At 43.8% G+C, this 19,355-nt stretch overlaps 1 protein-coding gene across 2 annotated transcripts in view; it reads left to right on the top strand.

Moving 5' to 3' along the window:
- Positions 1 to 3,667: 3,667 nt before the first annotated feature.
- TMEM255B (transmembrane protein 255B) overlaps positions 3,668 to 19,355 on the top strand; it is an 80,782-nt gene continuing 65,094 nt past the window's right edge. Inside the window, exons 1-3 of one of the 2 annotated variants that reach the window (XM_054163013.1) lie at positions 3,668 to 3,755; positions 10,887 to 11,029; positions 16,809 to 16,871. In XM_054163013.1, coding sequence (XP_054018988.1) covers positions 3,695 to 3,755; positions 10,887 to 11,029; positions 16,809 to 16,871 — 267 coding nt within the window. In that variant the 5' untranslated portion in view covers positions 3,668 to 3,694. Of the gene's footprint in view, positions 3,756 to 3,869; positions 3,955 to 10,886; positions 11,030 to 16,808; positions 16,872 to 19,355 lie in introns of those variants that run through there. The other variant, XM_054163012.1, reaches the window with a different exon arrangement.

Here is a 19,355-nt window from a genome sequence, read left to right as displayed (position 1 = left end):
AGTTACACATCAAAATGGTGAAAAAAAATCCTTTTGGCTTTAAAGACAATCAACAACATAAATATAGAATTAAGTTCCACCATGCTTACAATGCATTGAATAAATTAACAAGTTTTAAATAATGCATCCTAAAACTCATCTCCTTGGCTGTCTGTGCATTGGCAAGCACTCTTGGCCATACAGAAATCCCTCCTCAATTTCACTGAACTGAGAAGACTCAAAAGTTACGATACAAGCTCTCATTAGTTTTAAAGTGTGTGAGCTCTACCTCAACCCATTTCTAACAATATGCTAGTGTGCTCCTGGTCCCATAGTCCTCTGCAATAGCAATGGCCCCCAGCTTCATGACACACACACATTCGATAATCACACATGCACTCCTCAAGCCTGACAACACCAGTGACGTTGCCTCTAGACTGGTCCCTGAGGTGCACCTCAAACTATCTTGCCTCTTTCAGCATCTTCACTTACCTGTAGCAATCTCCATACTGATAGCAACCTGTACTTGTAGGAGCCTGTTCCATGGTAAATACTTTTCTCTGAAGGACTCTGTTAGATATGCAGCATAATCCAGAAAGGTTTGATTCACTACATTGCTTTTGCCTAGGGAATCACTTACTTTATCAAAGATCACACTAGTCTGACATGATAGAGTTTTTATGAGCCATAGTGTAGTTGAACCCTTTCTTCACTTACCTCTACTTTCTCCACTCAAATTAGCAGGGCATGAAGTTGCTGTTCCACTCACTCTGTCTGCTTTTTTGTACAAGAGGATTCCTATCTCTAGTAATAGTGCTTTACTTCCAGCTTGGCCAATTCATTGAAAACGTTGCTCAGGACTTGAAACGATAGCTGCCAGTTCTTTCTTGCAGTTAAATCTTTCTGGGCCCGACACAAGAAAGAGCCTAAGTTATGCTTCCACTTCACACCTGCCAGTGCCATCATTGACATTATCCTCACTTGCTTCAGATTCTCTGCCAATACCATCACACAAGTATTTTTTTGATTGAAAACCAAAGCAATGTATTCATTCAAGATTTGGAGCAGCCTCAGTCTTCACCCCATTTAGTGACCACACATCCCCCTTCTTTGAATCATTTATACAGTTCAAGAATTCTTTGTTATCTGCTCTTTGTTTCTTTGCTCAGTGAGATTTTGAATATCCTTTTTATTTACTGAAAAGAATTCTAGGGGAGCTTCCCTTTGAGATGTTTTGTCTGTTTGGTGGATGCTGCTAGGAAAAAATATATTGCCCATCACACACAAGAATACACATGGTATTTGTTTTCCAAATTGTCTGATGAATTAAAGTCTTCCCCCTCCCCCCCCCCACCCTGTTATTTAATGTTGATGGAAATCTTTCTCCATAGCCATCCATGAATGTGAAGGTCTGTACCAGATTTTGGGACTTTGTTTATCACTCTTATTCAGTTACATTCAAAGAAATGTTTTGCTTGTACCTTGAGTACTGTGTCCAGTTCTGGGCCCCTCAGTTTAGGAAGGATGTTGACTTGCTGGAGCGTGTCCAGAAAAGGGCAACAAGGTTGGTGAGGGGCTTGGAGCACAAGCCCTATGAGGAGAGATTGAGGGAGCTGGGGTTGCTTAGTCTGGAGAGGAGGAGACTCAGGGGTGACCTTATTGCTCTCTACAACTACCTGAAGGGGGGCTGTAGTGAGGCGGAGGTTGGTCTCTTCTCCCAGGCAACCAGTACCAGAACAAGAGGGCACAGTCTCAGGCTGCATCAGGGGAGGTTTAGGTTGGAGGTTAGGAGGAAGTTTTACACAGAGAGAGTGATTGCCCACTGGAATGGGCTGCCTGAGGAGGTGGTGAGGTGGCTGTCGCTGGGGGTGTTCAGGGCGAGGCTTGTCAGGATGCTTGGTGCCATGGTTTAGTTGATTGGGTGGTGTTGGATGATAGGTTGGACATGATGATCTTGAAGGTCTCTTCCAACCTGGTTTATTCTATTCTATTCTATTCAAGCTTGGCTTTTTAATTTCACTAGGGAGCAAGTTCACAACATTCTTGTACCATCACCTTTTCTGTCTTCACAATCTACTACTTCATTAATTTCTATTAATAATTAGTAATTATTAATAGAATAGTAATAGTTAGTACAAGTACTACTCCTACCCTCATTTTTCTCGTCAACCCCTCTAGGTGAGAGGGCACAAAGAGGAAGAAGTGGCTTTGTGGCTGGCCTTAGCTCCTGGCTTACTTGTCTTCATAGACTAGGCATGGTATCTGGGAAAGTTGTCTCTTTACATCTAACCACTTTCTGGAGAAATCAGCCAGAAACTGAAGAAGTTAAATGCATATACATGCACACATTTCGAGTTCTGAGCAAACAAACCCTAAGAATGTTAATTAGATTTGCATGTGTTACAAGTGGGAGAACGCACCTTAGAGTATGTAAAATACTTGGCAGAAACAGAAACATTGTCCCCCAAAAATGTTCATATATTCTGTGCTATGGGGAAAGCCTGCAAAAGGATCAACAGGTGCAAAACCAGCACAATGACTGTTGGCTCTTCACAGACTCATCCAGACAGAAGTAACCCATACCTGCAGTCAGTAGCACTAGAAGCAACAGATAACAATTCCTGGGTTGCGGCAGGTTCTGGCAGAATCTGCAGTGGGAGCAATGTCTGGCAGCAGGACAGAGCCAGTGAGGTTGAGAAACTGATAGATACTATGTAAAAAAAACCAACCAAAACCCCCTACAAGTATCTCTTGAATATCAATGTTGCCTATGCCTACCTTAATGTATGTCTCTGAGATATCTGGTTCAGTTATTAAATTTATTAACATTTCTGGTATTTAATTTCTGATTTATATTGACTTTTAGAAAAAAAGAAAACAAAGACCAAAGCTGAAAGAAGAGCTTAATAATCATGATCTCCACCAAGTAACATAATAGTCCCCTGCCACAGGCTAAGAATAAGTGAAGCTAAGTGTAGAACACAGGTGGAACATATAATGAATTAAGTTATTGACCTACTCAGCCCTCCTTTCTTTCTCCCATATCTTCAAGGGTGAACCTGGAAATGAGCTGCTCATAGTGGGTACCATTAGTCAGGAGAAGAAGGGTGCCAAACCAAAACACAAGGGCTGTGCCTCATGAAATAGAAACCAGAAAGCAGTGAGAAAATGGTCTCAGAGCCAACTTGTGGGACCTTCTGCCACATCTTGGGTTTTTGGCCATAGTGGGTAATTTTTTTTGTCCAGGGAAGGTGAGATGAGTGGCAGCTGAGGGACCCTGGGCCAGGGCACCCAATGCATCCATCCTGCCCACGTGGGCCACAGGGAAGGCTACCAGGTGAAAAGGTGCAGGCCTGGTACACTTTATTGCACACGGAGCCATTGAAAGTGACCCTCCAGCATGGCCTGAAGCAGAGCCCTTAACTGCTGTGGCTGACTCGAGGGGTGGACAAGGGCAGCAGGGCAGAGGCGCAGTGCCAACCAAGCCCTCGGTCGTCCCTGGCGGCTTGGGGGGCGGCACCGGAGGCTGCCTCTTTCCCCTTGCAGGGCTGGGGGTACCGTCGCCGGCGGGGTACAACAGCCGGTCCGGCTTTAAGAAGCTACGGTCTCCTGCACCGGGGGCTCCGCCTCCGTCCCCCGCCTCGCCGCCCGCATCCCGCGGTCAGCACCGGCCGCAGCGTGGCGAAGAGCGGAGCAGGGACGCCCGCGGAGAACGATGATGGCGTCGCCGCCCGCCCCCGTGGTGTCAGGTCCGCTATCCGTGCTGGACCCCACAGGTGAGCCCCGGCACCTGCCCCGCCGCAACTTTCCTGCCCCGCAGAACCAGTGGGCCCCAGGGAGGGAGCCTGGACAGAGCCCGGCGGCTGAGCGAGAGAGCGGGAGCCGGCAGGCAGCGGCGGGGGATGGACGGGCGGGCGAGGCTAGAGGGGAGCGAGGGGCTTCCGCCGGGAAGTAGCTGCTGCCTCAGCGCTTTAGGTAATGCTGGAAAAGCGTAAGCGGGGAGAGACTGGTCGAGCAGTGTCCCGCAGGGTGGAGGGCACCGGGGAATTTCAGCCCGAGGCTGTCGGAGTGGGTCACACTCTCTTTTTAACTGAGGTGTTGAAAAATGTCAGCTCTTCTTTTGAGGACTCCGCCGCGCTTGATGAATCTCTGTGCTGATGGTTTAGCATGAGAACGAATAGTTTTATACGGGGTGCTAACAGGAAATTAATGCAAGAGATCTCTTTCTCTGCGTGATGCAAATGGCAAGTTGCTGGAGCAGGTGGAAGTGTCGGAGCGGGGTGCGAAGCTGGCGTGGGGCAGGCGGGTGGCAGTGGCGGGGTGTGCGGCGGCTGCTGCGGACGTATTTTGGGGTAGCTCGCGTCCGAATTGGGTGGCAGAGGGTCTCCTTCCTCGGCTTGTGCTAATGTAGCGTGCTGCTCATACTTACGGCGTGCGTACTGAGAAATAAGCATGTGCGAAAGATAGTTCGTTATTCCAGTGAAACTCATTAAAGTCAAGGAAAAAAAAAAAGAAGGAACCCAGAACTTATTGGTAGGAATTGTGTGGTGCTTGAAAGGTTAAACAGAGACTTTGCTATGTATTCAAGGATCTTAACAGCCACTTAAAATGTATTCGATCTTAATTTTGGTCTTAAGCTTTGAAGAAAAATGGTATCCGTGTTGAAAAGGTAGTGGTGGTGGATATGCTGTAACTGAAAAATATTTTCAGGTGAACACCAGAAAAAAAAGAAGGATCTGTGTGCCAGTTTAAATGAATGATTAGATGCTCATTAAATTATTTATTAGCGAAACAATTGCTGCCAAAGAAACGAAGTCATAGTGATACTGCATGGTATCACTTACTACAGCTATGCTACATTGTATATGTATAGCAGGATTTCTGGGGTTTGGGGGTTTTATTTTTACTAGAGTTGTAAAAGGGCACAGCAGCGTTTGCTGTGGTCTTGAATATAAAACACACCCATGGATTCTTCCTCAACAAATTAATAATAAAGGTAAGAGACAGACCTGATAAAAGCTGCTATCTTGTGGATTGAAACGAATGCTGTTGCATCTGGTTTAATTAGTTCAGCACTCTGGACAAGTCAAGCACTTAATCAGAAAAGGAAAGTAATCACAAATAGCAGGTGTGAATATGTCTTTTAAACCAGTCAGTCCATCAAATTTAATTTTGGGAAGCAATGTAAGATTAATTCAAATTCACTGCCATAAGCCATTTTTGAAAATACACAATGAAAACTGTAGCTAAGAGAGAGCACTGAAGTGAGCAATGCAGTAATTAAAAATTACTAATCTAGCTCTAAAGATCTTCCCTTAAATTTTTGCTTAATAGCTACAAAGCAGTGAATACCTTTGATACTAAGCTCCTTTGTCTATGGTGAATTTCTAATTAAATTATCTTATTACCTATAGCTAATGCCCCTCTCTGAAACATGCCACAATTTTTGGTAGTATTTCTTAGGCAATAAAAATGTACTGTTTTTACTGCTATGAAACTTGCCTCTCGTATCTATTCTCATGTTAGGATCCTAATATATGTTGAGCTGGGGCATTATTTGAGGCGTTTCTGTTTAGATCACCTTAACTAGATCAAAGAGGAAGGTATGAAATTGTGTGTTGCTAGTGTTCTGCAAGTGTAATTGTGACCCCAGCAAATTGGATCCCTTCAGACATTCTTTGCTTGCCAAAAATAATTCCATACTTTTTAACAGACTTTGCAATGTCTGAAGGTGGATCCTAAAAGGAGTGCTGAAGTTAGCAAAGTAGAGCTTCTGTGGTCTGAATATAGACTTTTGTTTTCCAAGGTTGAGACACGCTTTTTCACTCTATTTTTTTTCTTGACCATTGAACACATTCCATACCATAGGCATGTTTCATCATTAGTTTCTTTGTTTTCCTCTGAAACTCAGTTCATTCAAATCTGGATGCTATCATCCACCACTTCACATTCTGCCAGCAATCTGGTCTGTACCCTCCCCAAACCGCATTCATTTTCTATAGTCTTCCCCCAAATTGAATTTATCCCTCAGTCATTGTGAACAGAGTACTGTAAGTACAATTTTGTTTCCTGCAGCTGATGAACAGACAAAAGATTTTGCTGAGTCCAGCAGAGCTTGGTCTTTGTCAGGTATTTTTTTTTTCTCTTTGGAATATGATGTCAATTCCTCTCCTTACAGCCCTTTCTCTGTCCCAAGGAGGCATCAGTCTAACATCTCTCCTTCTTGTCCTGGCAGCGTTCTCTTTCCTTCCAGTGGGGTAGAAAGACAGAGTGGCTCATGCAGGCACTTTGCCTGATAGATGTTTAGCAAGCAAAGCAGAATATTTCTGGGACTGGTCCTTTATGTGCACAATGTAAGTCTATGCCAGGCAGAGCACAAGCCAGTGTTGTGGAAGCATCATTACCTCTTTAATTTATCTCCCAATTTTTGCTGTAGTGCCCACTGCTGCAGTATCTAAACTCAGTTATTACTGAACTGGCCAAACCTGACGAAGAATATTGCCAATAGGCAGCAGTAGCATTTTCATGCCCCTTGAGCCCACGTTCAAGCTAATGCTAATAAGGATATGACAAGAGGATTTTTTTTCTACAGGTTTGCTTTTTGGTGTGCTAGAGATGAGAATCTGAAACTGTAACTAGACTGTGGTATGCTCCAGACTAAGAGTCTATACCTTTTATACTGAGTCATTGTTAAAGGGAATAAACTTCAAAATTGTTCTGAGAGTCATTTCAGTATTAAAAAACTGGAAAGCTGATAGCTGTCATTAACTGTCTTCTGCACTGCGGGAATGTTGGTGCTGGAAGAGAATTCAGCCTAGAAGTACTGACAGCAACACTTCCTCTGTTCTTAATTTAACCACTGTTCTTGTTTATGTCTTGTATATAGACTGAAGAGTCTACGCCCTGCCACACTGTGTCAGAGAAGAAGGGCTGACCCCTCTCTGTGCTGTGGGCAGGGCTTCTGAGGGAACAGCCTAGCAAAACTCTGGGTTTTGGCTGGTAGGTACATTTAAAACACATTAAAAAAATTGGATGGCAACTGCTGCAAACAGCAGTAAACAAAGACTCAAAAAATCCTGGAAGCCAATGTGACCAAAACAGCTGAAAGGAGCTAATAGTAGGACCCCTTTGCAGCTATAGCTTTTATTCATCAAAGTTACTATACTGCTTTACAAATATTACTTAAACCTCACAATATTCTGGTCACTTTTTTGTGTGTGTGTATTTATACACATCTTGATAGGTACAAGGATTTTTATTGATGTGACTAAAGAAATCAAGATGGTCAGAGTAGAAAACAATTTAGACTTGTTATCTACCCACCTTCTCTGAGCATGTGGGCAGCTTTTGAGAACCAGGTCTGGAGTGTATCTCATCTCTGCTCCAGAAGGGCCCTTTCCATGCTGCTGCTTATAAGTCATCTCTCTTAAGGGTGGAGTTTCTATGTAACTGCACATAGTTACAAGATTTTCTGAACAGGAGTATGAGGGAAAAAGATATGGTTGGATATTTTCCTCTGATTTGAGTTGCAGATGGTAAAAGATCAATGAATCTGAGAATTGAAAGGTATGACATATGTAAATGCTTTCTGCTGCATGTAAATATCAAAGCCAGAATGTAATTCAGTCCAAAAACTGACCCTGTAAATAATTATATCCTCTTCTCTTTAAATCTCACTAAATCCACATTGTGTTTACTTCAATTTCAAATAAAACCACACTTTTCCAAAGACAGCTTCCAGCAAACTCAGTCAGAAAATCAAGTTCATGTCATCTTTTTTTTTTGCATGTCATTATCCATAACCAAAGGCTTGGAGGACATGTCTGACTCTTAGTTAATCTCCATATGATCTAATTAACCTTTGCCGGTGCAGGTGTTACTTTGAGAAAAATGTGGCTTTGCAGTCACTTTTCTGAAAACACCAAATGCTTTCATGAAACACTGGGCTGGGAAGCGTCTGTCCCATTGGCTTTCAGAGAGTCTGTGTTCATCTGTCCTTTCTTAGAGTATGTCTACATTACAACTGCAGTTTCATAAGAGTGAATATGAACGCACATACCCAAGCCATCTTCAGTCTAGTTGTCTTGTCATAGAAGCATAGAATCATAGAATAATTCAGGTGGCAATGTTCCTCAGAAAGCTGGAATGTAGAGTGATTGCACATTGGAATGGGCTGCCTGGGGAGGTGGTGGAGTCGCCATCATTGGAGGTTTTCAGGAGGACACTTGATGGGGTGCTTGGTGCCATGGGTTAGTTGCTTAGGTGGTGTTGGATTGGTTGATGGGTTGGACGCAATGATCTTGAAGGTCTCTTCCAACCTGGTTTATTCTATGTATGTATTCTATGTATGTACCTCAGGAAGCTGCTAGTCCAATCTTCTACTCAAAGCAGGGTCATCTGTGAGATCAGACCAAGCTGCTCAGGGCTTTTTCTGGTTGAATCATGAAAAACTTGATGGATGGGGACAGCACAACCTCTTTGGGCAGCCTGTTTCAATGCCTGGTTGTCCTAATGTTGATTTCTAAAAATATATTTATTTATTTAATTATTATACCCAGTCTGAAACACTTCTTGTATTTCAGTTTATGTCCACCATCTTTTGTCCTTCTGCTGTGCATCACTGAAAAGCCCAAGTCTGTCCTCTTGACAACCACTGCACAGGCTGAAAGACTGCTGTTAGCCCTGTCAAAAGCCACCTCATCTCCAGGCTGAGCAAGCCCTGTTCACTTGTCATACAGTGAGTGTGCCAGCCTTTGACCTTCTTTGGGATCCTCTGTTGAGCTAGGTGTGATATTATACATGGCCTAAAAAATGCTGAATAAAGTGGTGTCATTATTCCTCTGATGCTCCAGTTAATACAGCCCAGGATGCTATTGCCAGGGCATGCTGTTGGTTCATGTACAGCTAATTGTCTGTCAACACCTCCAGGTGTTTTCCAGCAGATCTGCTCTCCACCCTGACAGTACCTCACCTGTACCATTGCAAGGTATTGTAGGTTTCTTTGCTCAGGACTTTGCATCTGCCTGTTGGATTCTGTAAGGTTTCTGCTGGCCCATTTTCCCACCCTGCCTAGATCACTTTGAATGGCAGCCCTGCTCTCCAGGGTGTTGACAAAACTCCCAGTTTTGTGTCACCTGCCAGCTTGATAATCAGGCACGCTACTGCTTTCTCCAAGTCATCGATGAGTACATTAAATGGCACTGATCTCAAGACAGACTGCCATGGTACTCATTACTGGCCTCCAGGCAGAGTATAAGCCATTAACCACTCCCTCTGAGCCACACAATCCAGCTAAGTTTTAAAATCATCTGTCTGTTCAGCCATCCAGGCCATGACATCTCAGCTCAGTTATGAGAATGTTGTGGGGTGCTGTATTAGAAACCTTGCTAGATTTAAGGTAAAAGATGCTCACTGATCCACAAGTACAGTTATTCTGACATAGCAGGCAGCTGGTCACAAGTGGTGCTCCTCAGCGCTCAGTGTTGGGACCACTTCTGTTTAACATCTTCATCGATGACCTTGATGAAGACATAGAGTGTGTCATCAGTAAGTTTGCAGATGACACCAAGTTAGGTGGGAATATTGATCTGCACCATGGTAGGGAGGCTCTACAGAGGGACTTGGATAGATTGGATCAATGGCCAACCTTAATGGGATGAACTTCAACAAGGCCAAATGCCAGGTCCTGCACAACAACCCCAAGCAATGCTACAGGCCTGGGAAGTGTGGCTGGAGAGCTCTCTGGCAGAAAGGGACCTAGCGGGGGGTCTAATCAACAAGCAGCTGAATATGAGTGATCAGTGTGCCCAGGTGGCCAAGAAAGCCAGTGGCATCCGGGCTTGTATCAAAAATGCTGTGTCCAGTAGGAGTAGGGAGGTGATTGCCCCCTTGTACTCAGCTCTGGTGAGGCCACAACTCCAGTATTGTGTCCAGTTTTGGGAACCTCAGTACAGGAGAGACGTAGAGGTGCTGGCGCAAGTGCAGGGGAGGGCAACGGAGCTGATGAAGGGCCTGGAAAATAAGTCTTACAAGAGCGACTGAAGGAGCTGGGGATGGTTAGTTTGGAAAAGAGGAGGCTGGGGGGGGACCTCATCGCTCTCTACAACTACCTGAAAGATGTTATGGAGAGGCTGGTGCTGGTCTCTTCTCACAGGTAATTAGTGATAGAACAAGAGGGAATGGCCTCAAGCTATGACTGGGTAGGTTTAGACTGGCCATTAGGAAAAAATTTTTCACAGGAAGAGTGATCAGGCATTGGAATGTGCTGTCCAAGGAGGTGGTTGAGTCACCAACCCTCGATGTGTTTAAAGTTTGTTTAGACAAGGTGCTTGGGGGTATGGTTTAGGGGTGAGCTTTGCAGAGTAGGGTTATGGGTTGGACTTGGTGATCCTGAGGGTCTTTTCCAACCTGAGTGTTTCTGTGATTCTGTGATCAGCTGTACTACAACTTTGCTTCAGAGATACAGAATGGTTTCCTTACCCTAGTAAACATGAAGAGCATACTATCACACAAATTTGTTATGTTCTGCACAGGCAGAATCAAATTGGCACTTCATGTAGGTAAGTGTTTAAGGCCAGCAGAATCTGACTTATGGATGTGAGAAACAATTATAAACATTATTGAAGACAAAGTGTAATTATCACTGTTACTGACTTTTACTTTAGCTTAATAAAAACTGTTCTCATGCATGTTCCCAATGCATGTGCATTAAGCTATGCTGAGCTCTAGCTAACTCTGTGGTTTTTAATTCCTTTTGTTGTTGGCCAGCAGTTTTCCTTAGTGGGAGAACAACAGTAGGTTAACAACAGAAAAGATTAACAAAAGAAAACCTCTTGTAATTTCGTATTTGTTCTGCCATGATTGCAATGAAAAGCTCTCTTTTTATTTTTCCTTCACTCTCTTTACAGGACAATTTGCAAAGAGGAAGAAGACTTCACTTTGGTTCACAGTCTCTCTGCTGGTGGTGTCTGGTTTTATACTGACCATAGGTCTGGCAGCTACCACAAGAACAGAAAACATAACTGTGGGAGGCTACTACCCAGGCATTGTTGTAAGTAAAGAAACGTATTTTAGACTGTGAGGTGCATCCAGATAAATTACTATCAGCTGGATATAAGAAGCTCTGATTTACTTAAAAAACCTCAAAAATAGTCCTGTTGTATTTCACAGGAGAGAGATGCTCTTTTCTTTTGATCTAGTTCTAGTGTGTGATAAGGTAGAAGCATGAATTTTGTTTTTCTGAAGTGTTGTAAGGGCCAGAAAGGGATCAGGTTTCCACTGCACAGCAGTGTGTTGGGCTCAGGGGCCACTATGAGAACCTGTGCTTGACTTCCCACTAATCTCCATTAAATGTGGGCATATAGGCAACTGGACAGTAGGCATAGGATAGATTTTAATGATCTTTAAGAGGTATATAAGATCCTCTTCTGAAATCCTTAGTGTTGTTTTTGCTTTGGGAACAGACCACTTAAATGGTGGTGAATGGTGCCACATCCAGCTGGAGACCAGTCACTAGTGGTGTCCCCCAGGGATTAGTGCTGGGCCCCATCCTGTTCAATATCTTTATGGATGATCTGGACAAGGGGATTGAGTCCACCATCAGTAAATCTGCAGATGACACCAAGTTGGGAGCAGGTGTTGGTCTGTTAGAGGACAGAAGGGCTCTGCAGAGGGACCTTGACAGGCTGGACAGATGGGCAGAGTCCAACATGATGGCATTCAACAAGTCCAAGTGCCGGGTGCTGCACTTTGGCCACAACAACCCCATGCAGTGCTACAGGCTGGGGTTGGAGTGGCTGGAGAGCAACCAGGCAGAAAGGGACCTGGGGGTACTGGTTGACAGCTGGCTGAACATGAGCCAGCAGTGTGCCCAGGTGGCCAAGAAGGCCAGCAGGAGCAGGGAAGTCATTCTGCCCCTGTAGTCAGAACTGGTTAGGCCACACCTTGAGTACTGTGTCCAGTTCTGGGCTCCTCAATTTCAGAAGGACATTGAGACTCTTGAATGTGTCCAAAGAAGGGCAACGAGGCTGGTGAGAGGCCTTGAGCACAAGCCCTATGAGGAGAGGCTGAGGGAGCTGGGATTGTTTAGCCTGGAGAAGAGGAGGCTCAGGGGAGACCTTATTGCTGTCTACAACTACCTGAAGGGAGGTTGTAGCCAGGTGGGGGTTGGTGTTTTCTCCCAGGCAACCAGCACCAGAACAAGAGGACACAGTCTCAAGCTGCACTGGGGGAAGTTTAGGCTGGAGGTGAGGAGAAAGTTCTTCACAGAGAGAGATGTTAGCCATTGGAATGTGCTGCCCAGGGAGGTGGTGGAGTCACCATTCCAGGAGGTGTTCAGGAGGGGATTGGACATGGCACTTGGTGCCATGGTTTAGTAGTCATGAGGTCTTGGGTGTCATGTTGGACTTGATCATCTTTGAGGTCTTTTTCAGCCTTATTGATTCTATGAAATGCATGCCTGCACTGGCACAAGGTTTGAATTGCATCTGCTTTGCCCCATGGTGCCTCTTTGACTTCTGTGGAAGGGGTAGCCCTGCCACTCCCTTGCCACTTCAACCCCCATGGTCCTTTCTGATCTCAGAAGAGATTTGTCATGTCCAAAAGGGTGGAAACCCCTGGAGGCAAAAAAATCTGAGATACCCAGGCTGAGTTTTAAAAATGAGGACTATGGGCAGCAACTAGAGAAAGGCCCACCTGCATCCTTTGGTCTTCTTGAGCCAGCTTTGCAGAGGGAGGGTGCAAAGCGCAGAAAGAAACTTATGTACTTAAAGTTAGGCACCTGCTTAGGTGTGTGGCTCCACTGCTACCAAAATGTATTGCAAGGTACTGTTATTTCTTGTTCTCTATGGGTTGAAATGCCCAGAGAAGAGGGATATGTATCTTTTAATACTGTGCACACATTTTGCATTGCCATTAATAGTTCGTGAGTCAGAACTGTTCCTCCTAAGCAAGTCCTCTTACATCTTAGTGTCATACTGAGAACAGGTCTTTCAGAAAGATAATTTGGGGAAAATGATCTATAAGGAGTGGCATTTCAGAAATAGAACAAAAAGTAGTTCCAAGAATAAAACCTTCAAAGAATGAATTTTCTTTTCATTAAGCTAAAATAGGTAGATTAATACTGATAAAGGTCTATTCTTCTGTAACTTGAACTAAATCTTGTAGATTGCCATATTATCTGCATTCATTCCATAGAAAGAAGTTTCATTTTCAAACTGTTGTCTTTAAATGTAGTAAGTAAACCCACGTGCACAAATCAGGCTATTTCAGCATTTAGTTTCTTTTAGGAGTAACACAAGGTGTATTCACTCATCTGAAAAATATAATTTACTAGGTTAAGAGAAAATAAATCTTGGAATCACTGATAACTGGAGAGAACAGCTAGAATTTATCAGAACAACTAGAATAGAATAGAATAGAATAAACCAGGTTGGAAGAGACCTTTGAGATCATCATGTCCAACCTATCATCCAACACTACCCAATCAACTAAACCATGCAACCAAGCATCCTGTCAAGCCTCGCCCTGAACACCCCCAGCGCTGGCGACCCCACCACCTCCTCAGGCAGCCCATTCCAGTGGGCAATCACTCTCTCTGTGTAAAACTTCCTCCTAACCTCCAGCCTAAACCTCCCCTTACACAGCCTGAGACTGTGCTCTCTTGTTCTGGTACTGGTTGCCTGGGAGAAGAGACCAACCTCCGCCTCACTACAACCCCCCTTCAGGTAGTTGTAGAGAGCAATAAGGTCACCCCTGAGTCTCCTCCTCTCCAGACTAAGCAACCCCAGCTCCTTCAGCCTCTCCTCATAGGGCTTGTGCTCCAAGCCCCTCACCAACCTTGTTGCCCTTGAATGTATCAGAACACTTTGAAAACAAAACAAATTAACAGTCTCACCCCTGAAGAGGCTGTTGGAGCTAAATAATCTTCATAACATTCAGAATTCTTTTTGTACATGCAATGGATTATTGAAGTAATTGAGTGATGGCTAATTGTCAGTGTAGTCATCATTAGGACACTAAAGATCCCAAACATTTAGCAGCAGTTAAAGGTGCTACACAAACCTTGAATATTGTGCTAAAAGCCTAGTCATAGGTGTATGACAGCACTTCTGTGTTCCTGCCTCATTACCACAGGTTACTAACTCCAGTGCAACAGTAGGAGGTAGACTATCGGATGGTCTCTTCTCCACCTCGGTGCAAAATCAGCTACCCTTTCAGAATGCGTGGAACGACCCTCAAGAGGTGCTTCACCTCTCTGCTGACAGTAGAGGGAGCTTAGAAAACCAACATAGCACTGATTTAGAGACCTAAAGCTAGGGGAGTAGATTCGACACTACCTACTTAACTGCTGGACTCAAAGAAAAGAAAGATTATGAAGATAGTCAGTATTAATTACAGTGAAAAATCAGGTCTCATTCCCATAGAATTCAGTAGTAAAATAGTAGGTGAGATCTAAATCTTCACTGGTCTTAGGTGAGGGATTTTAGTCTTAAAATCCAATAAGAATTAGTCCCTGTCTTGCAAGTGCCTACACATGTGAATAAGACTATCCACTTGCACAGATTTATGTGAGTCTAGAAACATCTGCAGAGCAGGGTTTCAGGGCCAGATCCATAACATAATTTGGGTTTCTGTTTAGTTCCCATTGGCCTCAACAAGAGTTAGGTGTCTTGATTTCTCTGTGTCTTTCTTTCTAAAGCTATCAGTATAGTGGTAGGCATTATCTGTCTTCATACATTCAAAATAGTTTAATATAAACTATTTCTCTATGTAGATGAGTTTGCATGACGTTCCACTTCAAAAGCTGTCTGCTTTCAGTGGATTACTGCTTGCTCACCAGCTTTATGACTGTCTTTGTGGAACAGGCTGCAAATCCAGACTTGGGACAGCTTCAGCCTCACTTTTTATAAGTATTTTTTGTACTTAATTAATGTCACTTCTCTATGACTACTGCTTGAATTATTTTAATTTGCTATTTTTACAGTCTTTCAACCAGGAGTTTACAGGGTCCAGTTGTTCCAGACATCAAACTGACCTGGACTTGCAGAGTTCCCAACCCAAATAGCCTGTTGTCTAAACAGAAAAAAAAAACAACCCAAAACTCCAAACCAATATCAGCAATGCAGAGCTTTACATCATGATCCCTATCAGTGGTTCTCCTCCTTCTGATTTAATTGGTGCTGTTCTGTATTTGCTTTCTCTCTCTCTCTTTTTTTTTTTTTTCCTTCAGGTGGATAATATTGTTCCACTCTGTGTCCCCTGTGTCAGCCATTAATGGGACTTTATGGTTTGTTCCCATTGGGATGAAAAACGGGGCTTGCAACCTGGTGTCATTTTGATGTAGTTATCTTAATTCACGAAGTTGCTGTCCTCTGAACAGTGTCCTTGCTCGTGGTTCCAAGTCTTTCTCCTATTCAGCTTTCAGCATGGATGTACTTGGGGGAAAAAAAGAAAAAAGGGCCTCTGCTCTCTGCTTTTAATCCTTGTCCCTCCTTTCCACATAAATCTTCCCAAAGCACTCCATAACAAATCTCTGTTCCCTACATTTGCTCTCTTGAGAGGGAGTGCTATGATACTGAGCGAGTAAAGTGCTTGCAGGAGATTTGCTTTTTTCTGTGAACAGCTGTGCAGGGAGTTCATGGGCACTGCATAAGCCCTTGGCTGGGATGCATAGTCCTTAAAACCTTAATTTGTGCTTGAAGGAGAAGCTCTGAACCAGATTCAGAAACTTCATTCCAGAGAGGGGCTTAGATTCCTTAGCATAAACATCATGTCCTATCCACAGGATGGATTGAGTGGGAGCTGGAGGGTGGCTGGGGAGTAACTGGGAGTGTGTCTGGGCAGGGATAGTCCTAGTGAAGCAGGGAGCAAGGATCATAGAAGTGACAGGGTATTGAGACTGAGGTGACCACAAGGCGGTATGCAGCCAGGCAAGGCTAGAAGGGAGCACTAGGGAAGGAACCTGTTGACATGAATTCCTGCTGTAGCTGCCTCTGAGTCTGTGGCCACATTTCAGATATGGGGCACCAAGACGACCTCTTTTCTCCAAGCCCATGTGAATACAGGGGGGTCCTGACCCCAGGAAGGTCAAATGAAAGGCTAGTCTCAACTACTGCCACTTCACCTTGTATTAACCACAGATCCAAGGAGTTTCAGCCTCTCCAAACCTTTATGAGCCCCTCTTATGTAGGATGCTTTTCCTGCCAGACTGGTGTTGAAGCAGCACTGATTGAAACAGTAATGCCAACTTACTCCAGCATCCTTCCCTCCTCTCTCTCCTGTGATTGTTGGTGTTTCAGCTGTTCCATGTTGAAACTAACTGTACTGGTCCTTTTGGCATTTTAGCAAAGATTTTTTGATATATTTTTTTTCTGGAATGTACTGTTTAGTTGCTAAAATCAAACCGATGCAACTGTAAAGATTTAAACTTGGGTCACACATCCATTTTTGCAGTGTCTATGGTTGCCTACAGCTTTGCAACTGTCAGTAAAGATGTATAGCTTAAACATGAGTTTTCTTTTGTCCTACTTAATTTTTGCTTTATAGTGTGTTAAACTATAAGTGACTATGGTAATAGTCAGGTTGTAGAAGTGTATGGCTATACAGGCTTCTGTCTGCTACATGACAGGTGCTCTGAAGAGCTGCAGTTCTGATCATTCCCCATTGCATTACATGATTTATGTCCAGCAGTCACTGCTGCCTTTTTCTCTGAGCCACCCCAGTTAGCACATCTGCATGACACGTTAGCTCAGATGTGGTTGCAATACATTGGGATGTTGACCAAATGAGCTGACCTCATGCATTTCTTTTGGTTTTGTTCTTTACCTTAGCTTGGCTTTGGATCTTTCTTAGGGATTGTTGGCATCCACCTGGTAGAGAACAGAAGACAAATGGTAAGAAGTAACATCTCTCTTTGTTTTCATTGGGTTTGTATCAGAATGTTGTAAAACCATGAAAAGCAGGGACTTGAAGTTGACTCAAAACTGTAGCATCTGCCTCAAAATGTTAGTCATTTGTTTCAGCATTTCTGAGAATTGTCAGAGAAGTGTGAATTAGACAATGACTCCATCTGTTCAAGGTAAGGGATGATTGAATTTCTGATAGAAAGAGCCCTGCTGGTTTTTTGTTTTGTTTTTAACTGAATTACTTTCCTGCTGGTTTAGTGAGTTGAATTGACCCAGGGTACGATCAGATGAATGCCAGAGCTTGCCAGGACCATGTAGCTGGGAAAAGGATGAGGAGAGATACAAAATGCATGGCTCATACCCATTTGGGCAGCAACAAGCCACAGCAATCAGCTCACCCGTAAGAGGTGATCTCATCCTGCATGAGAAGTTTAAGTCAGGAACACTTTCCTGAAACTGTATGTGTTAAAGAAGAAAAAGCCCCAGAGCTCTTGCTATCAAGATTCCCTGACTAGATCAGACAGGCTCTGACAACACCGTGTGGTCTGATTTTTAGATTTAGCTTGGCTTTGTAAACCCCTTCCTTTCATTTATGTGAAGAAGTCATAGAAAGTCCTTGGGGCATCCTAGTAAAGGAAGGTGTGTAGGACTGGATTTTTGGAAGGTCTTACAACTTTCCTTGCTCTTGGCAAAAATAACAGTCTTGATTGAGTAACAGCGTGTCCAATGTGCACTTTACGGTAGACTGGTTATAGCCAAGTATCACAAAGTGTGATTAACTTCATAATGCATAGCCTTCACTGGTATAAATCAGCAATGATATTAAGCTCAGAAGAGGAAATGGTGGATTTACTTTGCTTTTTTTACTAATGAGTAACTACTTACAAGTAGTCTGTTGTGATTTCCTGTTTTCTTCTTTGTAAATGCTGTGCTGTTCTCACCATTTGTAGGTGAACTTCTTTCATAATATCACTTTTTTTGTGCACTGCCTTTTAGTTTCAGTGACATATTTGCAAGTATTCCCCTGTGTGTAACTTTTCTTTCTAGCTAGGTTTCCCAGAGGAATGAGATTTATAAAGCCATAATGTTTGTCTGTCTTCCTCTGTTCCCCATTCAATTTCAGGTAAATTGAGGTGAAGTAAATTCAGGTGAAGTAGGGAGGTAGAGAATTAAAAGCTGTGCAGTTCCTTCAAATTTCATGAAAATTCACAGGTGGGTAGAGGAGAGAATAGTAAATTTTTCCCCCATGGTGGTCAAGGCTGCAATGTCAACTCACCTCTTATTTAACACTAGAGAATCCAAATGGGACATGACCTGTGAGACGAAAACCTGCAGTAGGCCAGGCCTTGTTAATTTTACTACTGAGAAAGCAGATTGTTTTAAAGAACTATTACCCCTGATTTCCACATCAGAGACAAGGATGAACAGCAGGTTTTAAGTTGCAGACTCAGTGGTGGGCAGATGAAAATAGCTTTGTCTCCCACAGCATTCATGCTGCATTACTAAGAGGCATAACGTTTTAGGCTTGCTTTATCTTTCAGTTTTCCTCTAATCTGCCTTGTAGCTTTCTTTCACTTCTCTCTTTACAAGAAAGTAAAATGCCTGAAAAAGGTGTAAGGTGGGTAAGCAGTGGTTAAACCACATAATACCACTCCATGTTTTGTGCCATCTGCACAAGATAGATTCATAGATTCATACAATACCAGGTTGGAAGGGACCTCAAGGATCATCTAGTCCAACCCTTCAGGATGAGGATGTAGTTTAAATGCGATGGCCCAGCTTGACAGGCTGAAACTGTCTAATGTGGGGGAATCCACCACCTCCCTTTGTGAGTTTATTCCAATGTCTAATAGTTCAAATGGTGAAATTTGTTTTCTAGCATCCAGTCTGAATGTCCCCAGTAGCAACTTGTACCCATTACCCCTTGTCTTTGCCATGTGACTCTCTGTAAAAAGGGAGTGTCCCTACTCATGATAGCTGCCCTTTATGTACTTGTACATGGTTATGATAGATTAAGTGTCCAGTATGTTTAATAGTGCCAGTTTGCATTTCCCAGTGCAGACCAAGGACAAGTGCTTTCTGCTAATAACACTTAGTGATGACCCCATGCAGAGCTACAGGCTGGGGTCAGAGTGGCTGGAGAGCAGTCAGGTGGAAAGGGACCTGGGGGTGCTGGTCGATAGTAGGCTGAACATGAGCCTGCAGTGTGCCCAGGTAGCCAGGAGGGCCAATGGCATCCTGGCCTGCATCAGAAACAGTGTGGCCAGCAGGAGCAGGAGGTCATTCTGCCCCTGTACACTGCACTGGTTAGGCCGCACCTTGAGTACTGTGTCCAGTTCTGGGCCCCTCAGTTTAGGAAGGATGTTGACTTGCTGGAGCCTGTCCAGAAAAGGGCAACAAGGTTGGTGAGGGGCTTGAGTACTGTGTCCAGTTCTGGGCCCCTCAGTTTAGGAAGGATGTTGACTTGCTGGA

This window comes from Dryobates pubescens, chromosome 7, assembly GCF_014839835.1.
Source record: "Dryobates pubescens isolate bDryPub1 chromosome 7, bDryPub1.pri, whole genome shotgun sequence".
Taxonomy (NCBI): Eukaryota; Metazoa; Chordata; class Aves; order Piciformes; family Picidae; genus Dryobates; species Dryobates pubescens.
Note: the sequence above shows the minus strand (reverse complement) of the source record. Positions and strands in the feature narration are given on the sequence as shown.